The sequence below is a fragment of the Sinocyclocheilus anshuiensis genome, unplaced genomic scaffold, assembly GCF_001515605.1.
Source record: "Sinocyclocheilus anshuiensis isolate Anshui unplaced genomic scaffold, SAMN03320099.WGS_v1.1 scaffold2044, whole genome shotgun sequence".
Taxonomy (NCBI): Eukaryota; Metazoa; Chordata; class Actinopteri; order Cypriniformes; family Cyprinidae; genus Sinocyclocheilus; species Sinocyclocheilus anshuiensis.
In genome coordinates this window covers 217,379-234,576 of record NW_015557212.1, presented here as the reverse complement: position 1 = coordinate 234,576, position 17,198 = coordinate 217,379, and the positions used below count along the sequence as shown (strand labels likewise).

The following is a 17,198-nucleotide window of genomic DNA, read 5'->3' as shown; positions in this document are numbered from 1 at the left end:
AAATGGCTGCAATATAACAAAGAGTGAAAAATTTAAGGGGGTCTGAATACTTTCCGTACCCACTGTATATATACATAGGCTAATAAATATACACAGTACACACACATATGTAAACAAAAACTTTTATTTTGGATGTGATTAATTGCTATTAATTGTTTGACAGCACTTATATATACATTCACATTATGACATCATCATTCAGTGAGATATTTCATGGAAAATATCTACAAACATACTTGCTCTTACCTGTTCGTAAAAGTGATCATACATTGGTAAATATTTAGAAATACGATGAATTAGTATTTTGGGGGCTGCACTTTGATCCTTAAATAGAATCTTTTAATGTCATCTAATGATTGTTCTAAATATGCCTCACAAGATTTTTGGTATATAAGCTATTGTTACACTCAATGATGCTTGTGTAATATTTTTTGCTATTTTTATATAATTTTTTTTAGATATGCTGTTGTATAGTTTAAAGAATGTCATCTGTACTACATTTGATTCAGTTTTACCTTGTATTTGCTCTGTAGAGGGTTTATCTCTGCTTGGAGCATATGAAGACAGTGAAGAAGAAGATGCAGCTGAAAACACCTTGACTGCCACGAAGGCAAAGCATAACCAGTCCGCAGACATTGACAGCACACTTGCCAATTTTATGGCGGTGAGTGAAATCATGGGCTACTTAAGACCAGACGTATCGATTTGTGCACAGTTTATACAAAAATCTGTCTGTAATTTTGACACGGGTTGTCATGTGTCTTTCCTAAAGGAAATTGATGCGATTACGACCCAACCAACCCAGACAAGTGAATGTGAGACAGAGCCGAGTGCACCAGCCCCAACTCCTCCTCGCCCCGAACCCAAAACAGACCAGCAGACTCATGATCAGAACGGACCCGCACAAGAATTTCAATACAACACACAGTACTCTCTCGCAGGAGGTGAGCTTTCTAGTTGACTGGTTCTGTTTTCTGTATATAGTATAATTCTTAAACTAAATGAAAGAATGTGGAAGTTAATACTTGTTTTCTTGTGTTGTAGCTGGGTTAGAGATGGGTGATTGGCAGGAAGTGTGGGATGAAAATACTGGCTGTTACTACTACTGGAATACTCAGACCAATGAGGTGGCCTGGGAGCTCCCGCATTACCTGGCAAACCAGATGCAGAGTCTACATTACACGGGCAGGTGAGTTGTGAATAGGAGATCAACAAAAGGGCATTTTGCTGGCAGTCAGTAGTCAGTTTTAAATAATTTTTACTAGTTGGAAATTGCCATTGTATAAAATATTACAAAAGATATTATGATATTTTATTTAACAAAAATATATTTTACATATATTATGTGTGCATGTGTGTGTGTATATATACTGTATATTAATATTTTATACATATTTTATAAATCTTATTTCTGTATATACATATATTTTTGACAAATTAAATGCATAAACATTATTTATTACTTGTTAACTTTTTACTCAAATTGTTATGCTGATATTTTATACAAATTACATAATGTAAAGTAAATATAATGATATTTTGATATTTAAATGTAAAATATTTTTAATAATTTTTTTATATTTATAGAAGTTTTACAATTTTATTAATATTATCACATATCACATTCTGGTATATTTTATTATATATATATATACTAGGGCTGGACAATAAATATATATATATATATATATATTTATATTATATAATATATATATAAGCATTTTACTTTGAATATTATTTTCCCCAGTTCGTCTGTAAATGGCAACGGTGTGGCACATAATAGTGGTTATACTGAACAGCAGTCTGTTGCTGCTGCTCCTGCATCTAAGAGAGAAACCAAAAAGAAGGCAAGTATTTGTTTGACTTCTCCCTGATTTGCATGAGATGGGGAAAGCTACTTGAAATCAGCTTTGGTCATTAGTGTAATTCTGCATCCTCTGTCCACACAGGAAGTAATCGAGAGTGTTGTGGCTTTGACCAGCGAGGAAGAAGAAAGGCGAGGTGTGGCAGCTACTCTCCTTGCTCCTCTTATCCCAGAGGAGGTAAAGGAGGCAGAGGAGAAGTGGAGAAAGAAGGTGCTGGCCATAGAGGAGACCGTAGAAATGGCCCAGGAGGTAGAAGACGAAGGCACTCCATCTTTGGACTCCCCGGCTCTCCGAGATATGGACAGCCAGAGTAACCAGCGCAGTAGGAACCACTCCGCAGAATCTTCTGACAGGGAGGAGGAGGCAGAAGAGGACACCATGGAACTAGAACTAGCACTAGAGAGGAAAAAAGTGAGTTGCTTCATTACTCATTAGTCTCTATATTATATTGATATTTCTATATTCTGATTATGTAATCATTATCTTAGTCTGATTTCATGCCCAATTAAGCCAATATTGTCAATGAATGAATCTTTCTGTACAGTTTCTTTTGTGAAAAGCTGGTATTGAAAGTGTTTGTTGCCCTGCAGGCTGAGCTTCGTGCCTTGGAGGAAGGGGACGGCAGTGCCGGTGGTTCGAGCCCCTGTTCCGAAGCAAGTCAGGATGGGCCTCGTAATTTGCTTTTGAAGAAGAACAAATGGAAGACGGCTTTCCTCCGTGCGCCAAGTCCTGATTCGAGTAGCCGGGGCTCAGACAAGGCAGAATGGGCCACTCCAGAGCACTCAGACAATGGTAAAGATTGGCAGTAATAATAGAAGTGCTTAGAAATTTAATTAATTTAACAGAAATTAGGTTTCGTACCTAATAATGAATGAATGACTTACTGAACATTTTTGTGTTTCAAGCACATTCTAAAACAGCTGAGAAGCAAGGAGAGGAAGATGAAAAGGAGAAGCCTGTATCCAAAGCTCTTCAAAAGGAAGAAGAGGACCTCAAGGTAATTTAAATGAATTGAAGTCAGTTGAATCAAAATTGACAATTTTTTTTCTTTAATACACATTTCTGCATTATAACATTTAATAACATAATAACATTTCTTATCAATGTTGAAAACAGTTGTGCTGCTTAATATTTTTGGAAACAGTGGTACATTTGTTTTTACAGGATTCTTTGATAAATAGGAAGTTCAAAAGAACAATATTTATTTGAAATAGTCTTTTGTAACATTATAACAAATGTCTTTACTGTCACTTTTGATCATTTTAATGAATGCATCTTTGCTGAATAATAGTATTAACTTCCTAAAATCAAATCTCGTTTTAGCTGTTTTTCTTTTCAATGCAAAAAAATGTCACAACTGCAGAAATAAAATGAGCAGCCAAGAGCTTTTTTCATATTATATTTAAACAACTTCAGGTATACCCCTTAGTAACACTACTTTGAGGAATATTTAGAGGAAACGAGCTGCAAGTTACAGTTACTGGTAATTTGAAATGTTATGTGATAGACTTCATTAAGAGTTGTTGGTCTTGCCTCCTTTAGTTTCAGATCGGCGAGCTTGCTAACACACTCACCAGCAAAATGGAGTTTTTGGGAATTGACAAGAAAGCCATCTCGAACTTTCAACTGCTGCTGCTGCAAACGGAGGTAAGAAAACACTGACATAAAGAGCATAACATAAGTGGTTTATGCTATATAAATAAAACCAGATTTTTATATATATGTAATAAAAATTATGGTAAAACTGTAGTTAAGTGACCAATTCTCACTATTAACTAGTTGCTTATTAGCATGCCTATTATTAACATTGGCTGTTTATTAGTACTTGTAAAGCACATATTACTGCCTTAATCTGCACGACCATATTTTAGATTCCTTAAACTTACCCCAAACCCAAACTTAGCTATCTTACTAACTATTAATAAGCAGCAAATTAGGAGTTTGAGGCAAAAGTTGTACATAATAGTTAATAGTGAAAATTGGTGCCCAAACTAAAGTGTGACCATAATTGTGATATTGTTGTATATGTTAACAAAAAACATTTTAACAAATGTTTAAATGTGTTTTTGTTTGTGTAAACACATTTAAACTAAAGAAATATATGTATGTGTGTTTATATTTATTCTGCCAATATGTGTATTGAAATGGCCTTTCGACTCATTTCCCTTCCTCCAGACGCGGATCGCAGACTGGCGAGAGGGTGCCCTGAACGGAAACTATCTCCGGCGCAGGCTGCAGGAAGCTGCCGAGCACATAAAACATTACGAACTTAACGCCACTCCCAAAGGCTGGTCCTGCCACTGGGACAGGTACGCGCTCCTTACCTTTCACATCCTTATCACTCCCCCTCCCTAAAAGTCCCCCTCCTCATGTGACGATTGACACTGCCTCCGCTGCTATGACAAACGCGCGACTGATTTGCACTTGGTTGTATTACTGGGGAGTGTTTACGAGCACGGATAAAGACAGAAGGTAATCCTGATAAGGGAGCGTCTCTAAAAGGGCCAGCCTGACCGCCAAAGATTTGGGCCCCATCTCCTCCCCTCAAAGTCAGTCTAAAGGGTTAGGAAGGTGGTTGCGCGTGCGAGAGCTTTGAACTTTACAGGACTGCCCCCAAAATGATGGGAGAAATGAGTGACACAGAGTGACCACGTGGAAGCAGCGTGTCACAAGCATCAGTAAAGGAAGACGATGCCTTGCCCTCGGAGCCTGAAGGTCAGACCAATCTATTTCATTGCTTTACTGGATTTCTTTTCCATGCACACTATTGATGACTGTTCAATAAAAATGTTGTCTTTTACCCTCTGTTGAAGATGCCTGCCTTAAGGCATCTTGCGGAGGGGTTTTGTCACTGTCAGTGTGAGTATTGCCATGACAATTGAGACGAAGTGATTTGTAATAATGTCTGTAAGCTTTTCAGGATTGGAAATTTCTCTTTTTTTTTTTTTTTGCCATGTTTTTTTCTTAGAGAATAAGGTGGGTTCTTTATGAATGCACCCCTTCCAATCTGGCTTCTCCTCTGGGCTCCCAGTGAATCCCAGTTCAACATTCCCTCATTAGGGAACTAGAGCCCCACTTTCCTTTGACTCTCCAAGGGTCTCATGACCTTGAAATCAGTTGAGGGAACATTTGCTAAGACGCTTCTGTGTGTTTGTTTCTCCACCTCTAGAGAGCACAGACGGTACTTCTATGTGAACGAGAGGACAAACGCTTCCCAGTGGGAGTTTCCAGTCGTGGAGGAGAACGAGGAAACCAAGCCGCCCCTGCCGCCCACTTCTGGCCTCGGAGACACTAGTCAACCATCTGCAGAAACCATTGGTGCTATAACAGGTAAAGGTAGTGGGTTACAACATCTTTTAAATATTAATTAAAATTTCAATTAATGCATGCAATGACTTAAATTCACCTTTTCCATGATGAATATGTTTTTGATTTAAAGGGGTGGTTGACCGCTTTTTTTCTAGTCTTGATTGTGCTTATAGGGTGCAGTCTAACATGTTAATGCTTCGTTTAAAAAAAAAAAAAAAAAAAGATTTTTCACATAATTTACCTTTATTCTACACTGCTCTGTCCCTTCTCCGATAAACGCTCTGATGATTTCCTGGTTTTATGAAGCCCCTCCCTCAGAAATACGCAATGGGCTCAGATTGGTTAGCTGGCCCAGTGTGTTGTGATTCGCTAAACTGCCAGTGCGCGTGCAGAAACGTCCCGCCACTCAGCTCAGTGCATGTGATCCGGTGTTGTATTGTAAACTATGACATCATCAATATTGCTTATCAATTTGAGCCCGATTGAGACCCAGAGAATATTAGTGACGAGGATCACGCAGAACCTGTGCAAGCACGGATCTTAATGGTATGTTTTGTGTTTGTTGTTGTCTCATACTTTTAGATACGCTGTTGTCTGTAAATGCTACCAGGGCTTGAAAACTAAAAAAAAATCCAATCGGTTCACTCTGAGCAGAATCTATATTTTAACGTTTCTGTTCCTGTGCTCCTCTGTATTATTATCGTTCCGAAACTGGTTTGCCTAGAAAAAATACCGGTTAATAACGTTATTTTTTAAAAAACTTTTCCTTTGCCAATAATAACAATAGCCTAATAATAATAATAAAGTACAGCGTTTTCTACTCAAAAACAAAAAACAGGAAGAGATCTGGTATTTTAAACCGCTTCGCTTAGTCACAGCCAATACAGCATCATCATTTCTAGATTTTGGCCAAATTATAGGCTACTAAACAAAAGAAAAAAATCTGTTAATGCTTTAAAGACATTAAAGTATTTAAGATATTTAAAAATGTTTGCCGCATTGTTAAAAATGCTACTCGTATAAAATTGCGTTTTGAGAGGAAAAAAAAAAAAACAAGTTGCGTAGGCTCACGTTCCATTTCATTATTAGGCTAGATTCAAAAATAATGTGCTAAAATGCCGGTGAAGCAAAATGTTTACAAACATTATAAACACCATAGATATCATATACATAGGCTATCTATGATAAACACTTACTAGTTTCCTTCTCTCCACAACAAATCCTCTAAAGTTAAGGCTATGTATTTAGGCTATAAAAACGTCAGTCCAAAAACAAGTTAATTTAAGGTGAAACTGATGCCTAACTCGATTGGTGCGAATCCAAATGTTTCCATATTCGTGACGTATCTGCATACTAAAATATTATTTATTTTGTAAAAGGCTTTGTACTTCACTCGCATCGACATCATCCTTCACATCGGCTATATCAGCACAGTGAGGCGGTGGTCACGCTGAACGCAACAGATTGTACAACGGAGCAGTGCAACTTTTTATGTTTCTTTAACTATTTATTTTGATAATGAACAGGCTGCAATGTCGCAAAATATGTTGTGTCTGTGTGCGCGTGAGGAGCTAGTGAAGCTCCTCATCACCTGTACCGTTTCCGTGCTCGGTTGAAGAAGTGGAGTGCATCTGAAAAGTCTCCTCGCCTCGAGTCGCCTCGTTTTGCGTTTAAATGAATGCACTTCAAAGCAATAAAAAAGAGACAAGCAGCAGTTGTGATTGGGGTGGCCAACCCTAGCCCCGCCCTAAAATTGAAAAAATTAATCACCTGCGTTAACGCGCTAATTTTGACAGCACTAATTATTTTATTTATTTTTTTATAGGAACTTCGTTAGGAGATGTGCAGTCTTATTGGATGGTTCCCCAGCCTCCTCCGCCACCATTGCCTCCACTTCCTCCAGAAGATCCACCCCCTCCACCTACACTCCTCCTCCACCCCCTCCACCACCCCTTGAGGATGACGGAGAGATTGAGGAAGTGGAGATGGAGGATGAGGAGTCAGAGCCTCCAGCTCCTGGAACAGAAGAGTTCAAGGTCACTTTTTGGTCTTGAGAGTTAAGATTTAGTTTATTATGCTTTAGTGCATAGTGAAGCTATATGTTTTGATGTCTTTTCCTCAGGCGGCTGAGGCAGCAGCATCTTTGGGACTTGCAGCTAAAGCCCAGAAACGCAAGGCCCCAGGCTCAGTCCCGCTGCCCAAAACGGTCACCATCGGCAGCAGCCCCATTCTTTACACTCAACCCATTGTCACAGCTGGTGAGAATAAACTGCTTTTACACACATCAGTATTTTCAAAGAGCATCCTTTCTTGTGGAAAGGTGTTGTTCCTCATGTTCCTCTTGTTCATTCACAGCCCCACTTCTAGTTGGAAATGCTTACTGGGGGATGACAACTGCAGTTGCACCTCCTCTGCCTACAGAGAGCATAGTCCCACCAATGCCAGCCCTGCCCCCCCAACCACCCCCTCCTGCTCCACAACCTCCCAGTGCCCTGGAACCGATGAGCAAAGCACTCACAGACAAAACAAAGAAACAAAAAAAAGAGAAGGTGGGTGTTTGTTTGTTTGGTGTGTTTTTTGTTGTTGTTTGTTTTGTTCTTGTGGTTTCGTTGTTGCTTTTGTTTTTTGTTTTTTGTTTGGCTGTTTGTGTGTTTTTTTTTTTTTTTGTCGGTTTAAGTTTTTTTCTTTTGGATTTGTTTTGCTGTTATTCTTTCATTTGTCTTGTTTTTTTGCTTTGGGGTTTGTTTAGCATTTGTGTTTTGGTGTGTTTTGTTTTGTTTCTTGCGATTGTATTGGTTTAGTTTTTTTTGTTTGTTGATGTTTTTGGGTTCTTTTCCTTTAAACAAAAAAAAAAAAATTTGATTTTTAGAAAATTAATTTAAATAAAAATTCTTAAAGACAAAGAAGAGCAAGACAAAGATGCCATCCCTGGTAAAGAAGTGGCAGAGCATTCAGAAAGAGCTAGATGAAGAGGAGAAGTCGAGCTCCAGTGATGAAGATGGAGAACAGCTCAACAACAGACGCATTGAGGAATGGAAACAACAACAGCTTGCATCGTAAGTTTGAAGAAGCTATTACAAAGATTGTCAGCATACATTTGAGAAACATACAGATTGTTCAAATGCTTGTCATTTTTGTCTCTACTTGCAGAGGGAAGGCTGGGAAGAATGCTAACTTTGAAGCACTTCCTGAAGACTGGAGGCAACGACTGTTAAAGAAAAGAAAGATGATGCAGAGTTCATAACATCAGCCTTGAAAACACTAAACAAAGAGCCTATGGAGGAGGTGGACAGAACTGTGCTATTGTGTTGTCTCACTTGCTAAGCTTCAGTGGATTTAGTCGGGCAAACTTGAACGAATGTTTCTTTTTTTTATACAAGCGCACAATCAACTCTGTGCTGTTAAATTCAAATGCATCATCTTGTGTCTAATGGTATACTTTGTTATGGGTTGTTGTAAAATAATAAAACAGCCTCTAATGTCTGGAAGTTATTTTAAAGCTGCAGTGAACCTGAAACAAGGTTAAACATGTACAGACATTTTTGTTCTACTTTTTTATTACTCCAACCATGAAACCTGTGCACGATTTATCTGTAAATTAAAATGTAAAGAAATCAATATCAAAAGACTTTTCTTTTTTTTTTTTTTTTTTTTTTTTTTTCTTTCTTCCCTCGGAGCTGTTCTCAGTTCTCCGAGAAAAAAAACAAAAACATTTTTTTGTACAACGTCAAGGGTGCAAACCATCAGCTGTACAGTGAGCTCTGCGCTGTCATGGGTGACATTAAACAGTGCTGTACCTGTGCTGTGTATCCAGATAATAGTGTTTTAAAAGCTAAGCTTCAAAATCAGTTTAGCTTTTATACATATAGAAACATCAGTCTTGGATCAAACCACTGTTAGCAAGAGTTTCAGCCATACTTCTAAAATCAGTTGAGACTTCTATGTTGTCCACTCCTTTGCACTTTAAAGCATGCTTCATATGTGAACTAACTATATCTTTTTTTTCCCCTCCATTGATGACGTTGTGATGAAAAGTCAACTCGTGTGCCAACTTCTTTTTTTTCTCTATAATACTAATGAACATTGATCACTAAATGTCTTTCTTTTAAATCGAAAAATTGGTGTAAATGTTGCCTGAACTTGGGCTGTCGAGCCATAGAACCTTTTCTACATTGTAAATAAAAAAAATTCCACAAATATTTTGTTCAAACAAATCTTTTTGAACCTTTTTTGTATTTATTTATTTTTGGGTGTAAAAATTAAACCCTTAAAAATATTTCAGATAATTATTTCAGTTAACATTTCTCATGTACGTTTAGATAAAGTACATAATTATTAATACTTGAACTGAAAATAAGCGGAATCTGAAATGAAAAATAATAAACTAAATAGACATTTAATAAAAAATTAATAAAACCGACACCCAACAAAATTACTAAATCTATCTAAATAAAAATGAGAAAAATGCAAATAAATGTAAATTCGAAGTAAATAATATGGAATAAATTGTTTATATTAATGTCTATAAAAGAAAAATCAACAAATAGATGTGGTGTTCAATAAGCATTACATTTTTTCATTTTTGTTTAAACATTAAAGCTAATTTCTAAGAAAAAAGTTATTAACATAACGGAAATGTGTTCAATTCTTCTCTACAATATTGCAGCGTGCTTCAAGCAGGAAACGTGCGTCGTGCCCATGGCAACAGTGACACAAATGGCGTCAGGGGCGCCTCAACAATAATTGTTACGAGGACATTACATTAAAAAGTAGAACTGTTTAGCTCTCTGCTAAGACCGTTTTAATTTTAAAACACTAACCACTGTGCAGTTTTCCCCAGGGGTTTAAAGCAAGATGGTTCTATATTAACCAGCGGTGTTATGTGATATCCTGTCAGGCGCTTGAAAATTGTGAAGTTATTTGTCGTTGTTTACTATGCGTTAATGAGCTGCGTGCTATCGCATCGCTTCGAGCCTCGGGAATGCAGGTGAGTGATCATGGCACAACATTTACTGCTGCTTTGCACTCTACGGTTACAGTCTAATATTACCCATTTGGTTAACATGCCAACTCACTGATACTCAATGCCTCTTAACCTTCTGCCCCTTTGCTTGTAACGTTACTTAAACTCACTTTTTGTTCTCCTATCATGTTAAACAAAAGAAATCAGATGATCCATATGAGAGATTAATTTTGCTACATCTTCAGCATTATGGACTCCTCTCCGGTAGGTTATTCGAGTCAGCTTTTGGATGGGTTTAACAACTCTTGACTGGTTTCATTGGTTTTCTATGTCCTCTGATATAGCATGACATATTTTTCTTACTTTTTGTTTCTGTATATACATAGACAATACCTCTTCTGTGCATGCTGGCGTCCCCATCAAAAGAGAGTGGGAGGGCAACCAAGATTCGACTGCTTCAGACATGATCAACTCTCCATCTGAGAGCAATGACTCCAACTTCGAAGAGGAGCAGGAGGAACCCAAGCCATGTCACAGTAAATACCTAAAACTCTTGGATCTGGGTCTGTTCACACAGTGATGAGAAGTATGGGAACCCATTTTTCCATATAAGAAAAAGTCATGCTTTGTTCAATTATAATTATGACATTATGAAATACGAAGTCATTAAAAAAATAAGTAATAATTAAGGCATAAACTTAATTGTTTTAAAAGTATGTCATAAATTTGACTTTTTATATCATAATTATGACTTTTTTCTCATTATGAATTTTTGGTCAATTTCAATTTTGTTTCCCATTATTATGATTTTTTTCGTCATCTTTTATCTCATATTTTTATTGCATAATTATGAAAGTATGTCATAATTTCAACTTGGTTTTATCTCATAATTATGACTTAGTATGTTATAATTGTAACTTTTCTCATAATTTTCTGGTCAATATTTTTTTGCTCATTATTATACTTCTTTTTATTTTTGTCATTATTTTGCTTAACTTTTGTCTAATAATTATGACTTAGTTTGTCATAACTTAGACTTCTTATGTCTAAATTATACGGTGGCCGAGAGAGCTCAACACGCTGCACCTTCAGAAAACACATGCAAATAGAAAAAGCACCAGCAAATTAAGAAAACATCATCAGTTTGACAGCACATGTGCTGCAAATGCTCACAACACAATCAAATACAAAAACACGGTGCAAATACTCACAACACAAACAAATAAAGAAACGCGCTGCAAATGCTCACAACACAAACAAACAAAGAAACGCGCTGCAAATGCTCACAACACAAACAAACAAAGAAACGCGCTGCAAATGCTCACAACACAAACAAACAAAGAAACGCGCTGCAAATGCTCACAACACAAACAAACAAAGAAACGCGCTGCAAATGCTCACAACACAAACAAACAAAGAAACGCGCTGCAAATGCTCACAACACAAACAAACAAAGAAACGCGCTGCAAATGCTCACAACACAAACAAACAAAGAAACGCGCTGCAAATGCTCACAAAGAAACGCAAGTACAGACCACAAAAGGAGGACCCCAACAATGCCAAAATTACCCCAACAAAACGAAAATTAACCATGTTTTTTTTTTCTTGTATTGATTACCATTTGTATAAACACAGTTGTACAAATACCATGGTTAAACTATGGTTAGTGTAGTAAATCCATGGTTAATTTGTGGTTACCATGGTTTAACTTTAATAATATAAAAAAATATATAATTTTTTACATAATAAATGTATTTATTAATTAATTAATTTTAATAGTAAAACCATATGGTTAATTTTTGTAAGGGACGTTGTAAAGTAAGTTAGCCAGCTTACATGCTTTCACAGTTACAGTAATTAACGAGTAATTAAAGAAGAAGCAAGGAATCGTATGATCAGGATGTTAAAATGAACAAAAATCTCACCTTTCAGAGCAAACATTGATAAATATATCCCAGCCATGTTCGTCACTGCGGTTCCCTTAAACATTTTCGATGTGGTCTGTGCCTATTTGCAATGCGTTCCTTTATTTGGTTGTATTGTGAGCATTTGCAGCACGTTTCTGGTTTTGCAGCACATTTCTTTATTTGGTTGTGTTGTGAGCATTTGCAGCACGTTTCTGTTTTTGCAGCACGTTTCTTTGTTTGTTTGTGTTGTGAGCATTTGCAGCGCGTTTCTTTTTTTGGTTGTGTTGTGAGCATTTGCAGCGCGTGTGTTGTCAAATTGATGAAGATGTTTTCTTAATTTGCAGGTGTTTTTCTATTTGCATGTGTTTTTTAATTTGCAGCGTGTTGAGCTCTCTCAGCCACCGTAAAATTATGACTTAGTATGTTTTAATTTTGAATTTTGTGTCATAATTTTGACTCTTTACTTAATGTCATAATGTATTTAGAATTTTTATTTCATAATAATGACTTTTTAATGCCATAATTATGGTTTACCAAAGCATGTTTTTTATTATGTGGTGGAAATGTGCTTCTATAATAAAGCATGTTATGATGTCAATTAATTTTTTTTTTTAAAAGATTATGATTTTTAAAATGCCTATGCCTTAAAAATTCTAAATTATGACATTATGAAATAAAACGTCAATCAGTAATAAATAATTTTTCAATAATTAAAATTAATCAATAATTAAGTCATAATTAAGACAAAAATTTGACTTAATTGTCATAATTTTTCTCATTTTGTTCTCATAATTATGACTTATATTTTTGTCATTTTTTTAACTTTTAGATCATAATTATGACTTAGTTTGTCATAATATAGACTTCTTATGTCTAAATTATGACTTAGTATGTCATAATTCTGAGTTTTTGCTTATAAATATAACTTTTTATAACATGATTATGAAGTTTTTTGTTTTCTTATGTGGTGGATATGGGCTTCCATAATGAAGCATGATATGATATGTCAATTAAAATATTGTAGTTTACAAGACCTCAATAGAGTTGATTCCATGTAAAGATGCAATACTGTATCTTGCAACAAATCACCACCATTGCCAAATAATGATAATTTAGCATTTTCTCTCAAGTTCTTTCAAGTTGCCACACAATACGCAACACTTGAGTCTAAGCAGCTAGTTCCCATTTGAAATTCATGGCCTTTATAAAAGATTCAGACACTAAGAACACATAATTGTTTGAGGGAGCATGTACCAATGAATTGTACGTCGTGGTTTCATGGGTAATTCTGATAATCACTGCTGGTAACAAATGCTTCTCACATGTCTTTTAACTACAACATGTCTGTTGGGTAATAAATTAGATTTTATGCCTGTGTTTCATTACTTTCCAAGATTTTTTCAGCTTAGACAAAGTTCTTAGAACCCGACAGCTTGTGTTTGATTTTGACGGTGAGCGGCCCATTCCACGCCTGAGGGAGCCTTTGGACCTCTTCACAATCCCATCTACCTCCTGTCCATTCCAGGGCGTCCGCTGGCCCATCGAATGTGAAGTGATCCGTGACAAAATCCAGCATATAGGTAAAAGTGCTTTACTTTAAAAAAAAAAAAAATTGTTTTTTACACTATTAATACAATATTATTGTCAGATACCAAATCAGTAGGGATTTGTGTGGAGACACTTTCTTTGAACCCAGAATCTGTGAATTTATTCATATAATATAATTTAAAAAATTCAATTTATCCATACAGTAATTTGAATAGATCTCTTTGATAACTTTTTATTTAAAAATGTGAATATATAAAAATAAAAAGTAATAATATATATAAATAATACATAAATCAATCTGAAAAAGAATCCTAAAAAAATGATGTACTCAACTGTTTTCAAAATAATAATAATAATAATAATAAATGTTTTTTGAGCAGTAAATCAGAATATTAGAATGATTTCTGAAGGATCATGTGACACTGAAGACTGGAGTAATGATGCTAAACTTTCAGCTTTGAAATCACAGGAACACATTACATTTAAAATATATTCAGATAGAAAACGGTTATTTTAAACAGCAAAAATATTTCAAAATTTTACTGTTTTTGCTGTACTTTGGATCAAATAAATGCAGGCTTGGTGAGGAGAAGATCATTTTTTAAAAACATTAAAAATCTTACTGTTCAAAAACCTTTGACTGGTAGTGTATATATAAATTATATATATATATATATATATATTTGAAAAAAAAAATTCCCTGCCAAATCGAAATCGTGTTAGAAAAAAAATAAAAAAATAAATACATTTATATATATCGAGAGGACCCCTGCAGACCCTCATGACTTTGTGTCAAGGTCAATAAGTCTTTTAAAATATCACATAATTTCAGATTTTTATGACAAGACAAGGTTAGTTCAGGCTGTAAAGTGTCATGTGGTGAGACTCGCCCAAATCTGTCAATCACATTAACAGTTCATGACATTGACAAAAAAAAACAAAAAACTTTTTACCATGCGAAATGTTTAAAAACATTTTTGAAAATGCCAATTAAGATTACGTTTCGCCCTTTTTAATCTAAACAGCATTTTGATGTGATTTTTTTAGCCTCTTAAAATACCAGATGATTTGCCTTTTTATGGCAAGACAAGGTTAGCTCAGGTTTTAAAGTGTCATATGATGTGACTCACACAAAAGTTATATTTATCAATGAATTCAATTCATGCTATCTGCAAAAAATAAATAAATAAAATAAAATATTACCACATAAAATACATTTAAAACCTTTTTATTTTAAAATAATAATTAAGTTTCACCCTTTTGAAATTAGATTTTTAACCGTTTTTTTTATGTCTTAATGTGTAAACAATTCTGTAAACCCTTCATTTCCTCCACCACTATCTTGAATTATTAATATTTTGAATGTCTAAAAAACCAGAATGGGACCCTTCAGAGCCGGAGCCGTTCTATCAACCAACAGGTGATGAACAGGCTCCCATGCCGGTAGGAGGGGTAAGAGGAAACACTGTCTACCGCATAGACCCAGGTAAGAAAATTATATGTCTTAATTTGTCATTTTTCCTCTGTGCAAAAATCTATAGCTACTTCCAAACTTTGATTTTATATCCTCACCTGTTGGTTCACCACACCATTTAGCCACAAAAACCTCCTACTTCACCTACTCTCGTGTGGGTGGGAGCAGAGGACCCATTAAAAGTGCCACGTCCTGTGCCAACCATCAGGAGGAGCCTACGCTAGCATTTGAGTCCCGTTTTGAGAGTGGAAACCTACGAAAAGCAGTGCAAGTGTGAGTCACACAGCTTCATTAATATTCCCACAAATGGTTTTGTCTCTTCTGACAAGATGTAAAGCTTGTATATCTTGATTTAATTTAAACTACTCTCTGATCTTGGCCTTCCAGTGGTCAGTATGACTATGAGCTGACTTTGCGCACTGACTTGTACACCACTAAGCACACACAGTGGTTCTACTTCCGGGTGAGGAACATGAGGGTAGGTGTCACCTACCGCTTCACCATCATCAACCTGATGAAGGCAAGCAGTCTGTACAGTGCTGGAATGCGCCCACTGCTCTACTCTGAACACGCTGCCTGGCTGAAGGGGGAGGGATGGCAGCGAACAGGAGCAAATATTAGGTGACAAACAGTGATTTCTCAACATGAACACAAAGTTGTGACTTAGTTATCTTATTTGGTGACACATAAGTGTCCATGATAAATAGGAAGGAAACATCTTTTAAAAATATAGTTATAAGCTATTTCTTATATAAGGCCATTTCTACCACATACGAAAAAATCATGTTTAGGAGTCATAAATATGAAATGTCATAATTATGAAGTCGATATTGACAAAAAAGTCAAAATTATGACATACTAAGTAATTATGTACGGTGGCCCAGTAGTGCACAACACAACGAAATCTCCACAAAACAACGAAATAGCCACAACACAACGCATATGACTAATTTCGTTGTGTTGTGCTAATTTCGCAGTGTTGTGGCTTGTTTCCGTTGTGTTGTGCTAATTTCATTGTGTTGCGCTTGTTTCCGTTGTGTTATGCTAATTTCATTGTGTTGCGGCTTGTTTCTGTTGTTGTGGTAATTTTGTTGTGTTGTGGCATGTTTCCATTGTTTTGTGCTAATTTCTTTATGTTGCAACTTGTTTCCATTGTGTTGTGCTAATTTCGTTGTGTTGCGGCTTCTATCCATTGTGTTGTGCTAATTTCATTGTGTTGCGGCTTTTTTCCGTTGTGTTGTGCTAAATTCATTGTGTTGTGGCTTGTTTACGTTGTGTTGCGGCTTGCTTCCATTGAGTTGTGCTAATTTCGTTGTGTTGCGGCTTGTTTCCGTTGAGTTGTGCTAATTTTGTTGTGTTGCGGCTTGTTTCCAATGTGTTGTGCTAATTTCGTTGTGTTGTGCTAATTTCATTGTGCTGCAACTTGTTTCTGTTGTGTTGTGCTAATTTCATTGTGTTGCGGCTTGTTTCCATTGTGTTGCGGCTTGTTTCCATTGTGTTGCGGCTTGTTTCCATTGTGTTGCGGCTTGTTTCCATTGTGTTGCGGCTTGTTTCCATTGTGTTGCGGCTTGTTTCCATTGTGTTGCGGCTTGTTTCCATTGTGTTGCGGCTTGTTTCCATTGTGTTGCGGCTTGTTTCCATTGTGTTGCGGCTTGTTTCCATTGTGTTGCGGCTTGTTTCCATTGTGTTGCGGCTTGTTTCCATTGTGTTGCGGCTTGTTTCCATTGTGTTGCGGCTTGTTTCCATTGTGTTGTGCTAATTTCGTTGTGTTGTGCTAATTTCATTGTGCTGCAACTTGTTTCTGTTGTGTTGTGCTAATTTCATTGTGTTGTGCAAATTTCATTGTTTTGCGGCTAGTTTCCATTGTGTTGCGGCTTGTTTCTGTTGTGCTGTGCAAATTTTGTTGTGTTGCGGCTTGTTTCCAATGTGTTGTGCTAATTTCGTTGTGTTGTGGCTTGCTTCCGTTGGGTTGTGCTAATTTCGTTGTGTTGCGGCTTGCTTCCATTGTGTTGTGCTCATTTCGTGGTGTTGCGGCTTGTTTCCGTTGAGTTGTACTAATTTTGTTGTGTTGCGAATTGTTTCCGTTGTGTTGTGCTAATTTCGTTGTGTTGTGGCTTATTCCCCTTGGGTTG

The 17,198-nt window shown here is 36.3% G+C and overlaps 2 protein-coding genes across 2 annotated transcripts in view; both read left to right on the top strand.

Moving 5' to 3' along the window:
- LOC107678983 (formin-binding protein 4-like) overlaps positions 1-8,648 on the top strand; it is an 11,402-nt gene extending 2,754 nt beyond the window's left edge. Inside the window, 16 exon segments of the mRNA XM_016474380.1 lie at positions 534-664; positions 773-944; positions 1,045-1,189; positions 1,748-1,847; positions 1,950-2,276; positions 2,456-2,657; positions 2,771-2,862; positions 3,408-3,512; positions 4,041-4,174; positions 5,035-5,195; positions 7,000-7,098; positions 7,101-7,210; positions 7,297-7,432; positions 7,530-7,723; positions 8,073-8,230; positions 8,325-8,648. Of these exon segments, the coding sequence (XP_016329866.1) occupies positions 534-664; positions 773-944; positions 1,045-1,189; positions 1,748-1,847; positions 1,950-2,276; positions 2,456-2,657; positions 2,771-2,862; positions 3,408-3,512; positions 4,041-4,174; positions 5,035-5,195; positions 7,000-7,098; positions 7,101-7,210; positions 7,297-7,432; positions 7,530-7,723; positions 8,073-8,230; positions 8,325-8,418 (2,360 nt within the window). The 3' untranslated portion in view covers positions 8,419-8,648.
- Positions 8,649-10,053: 1,405 nt separating this feature from the next.
- The window catches only part of LOC107678978 (cytosolic carboxypeptidase 2-like), a 16,622-nt gene continuing 9,477 nt past the window's right edge, over positions 10,054-17,198 (top strand). Inside the window, exons 1-7 of the mRNA XM_016474376.1 lie at positions 10,054-10,161; positions 10,338-10,401; positions 10,524-10,673; positions 13,439-13,624; positions 14,971-15,078; positions 15,189-15,339; positions 15,454-15,687. Of these exons, the coding sequence (XP_016329862.1) occupies positions 10,156-10,161; positions 10,338-10,401; positions 10,524-10,673; positions 13,439-13,624; positions 14,971-15,078; positions 15,189-15,339; positions 15,454-15,687 (899 nt within the window). The 5' untranslated portion in view covers positions 10,054-10,155. The remainder of the gene's footprint in view (positions 10,162-10,337; positions 10,402-10,523; positions 10,674-13,438; positions 13,625-14,970; positions 15,079-15,188; positions 15,340-15,453; positions 15,688-17,198) is intronic.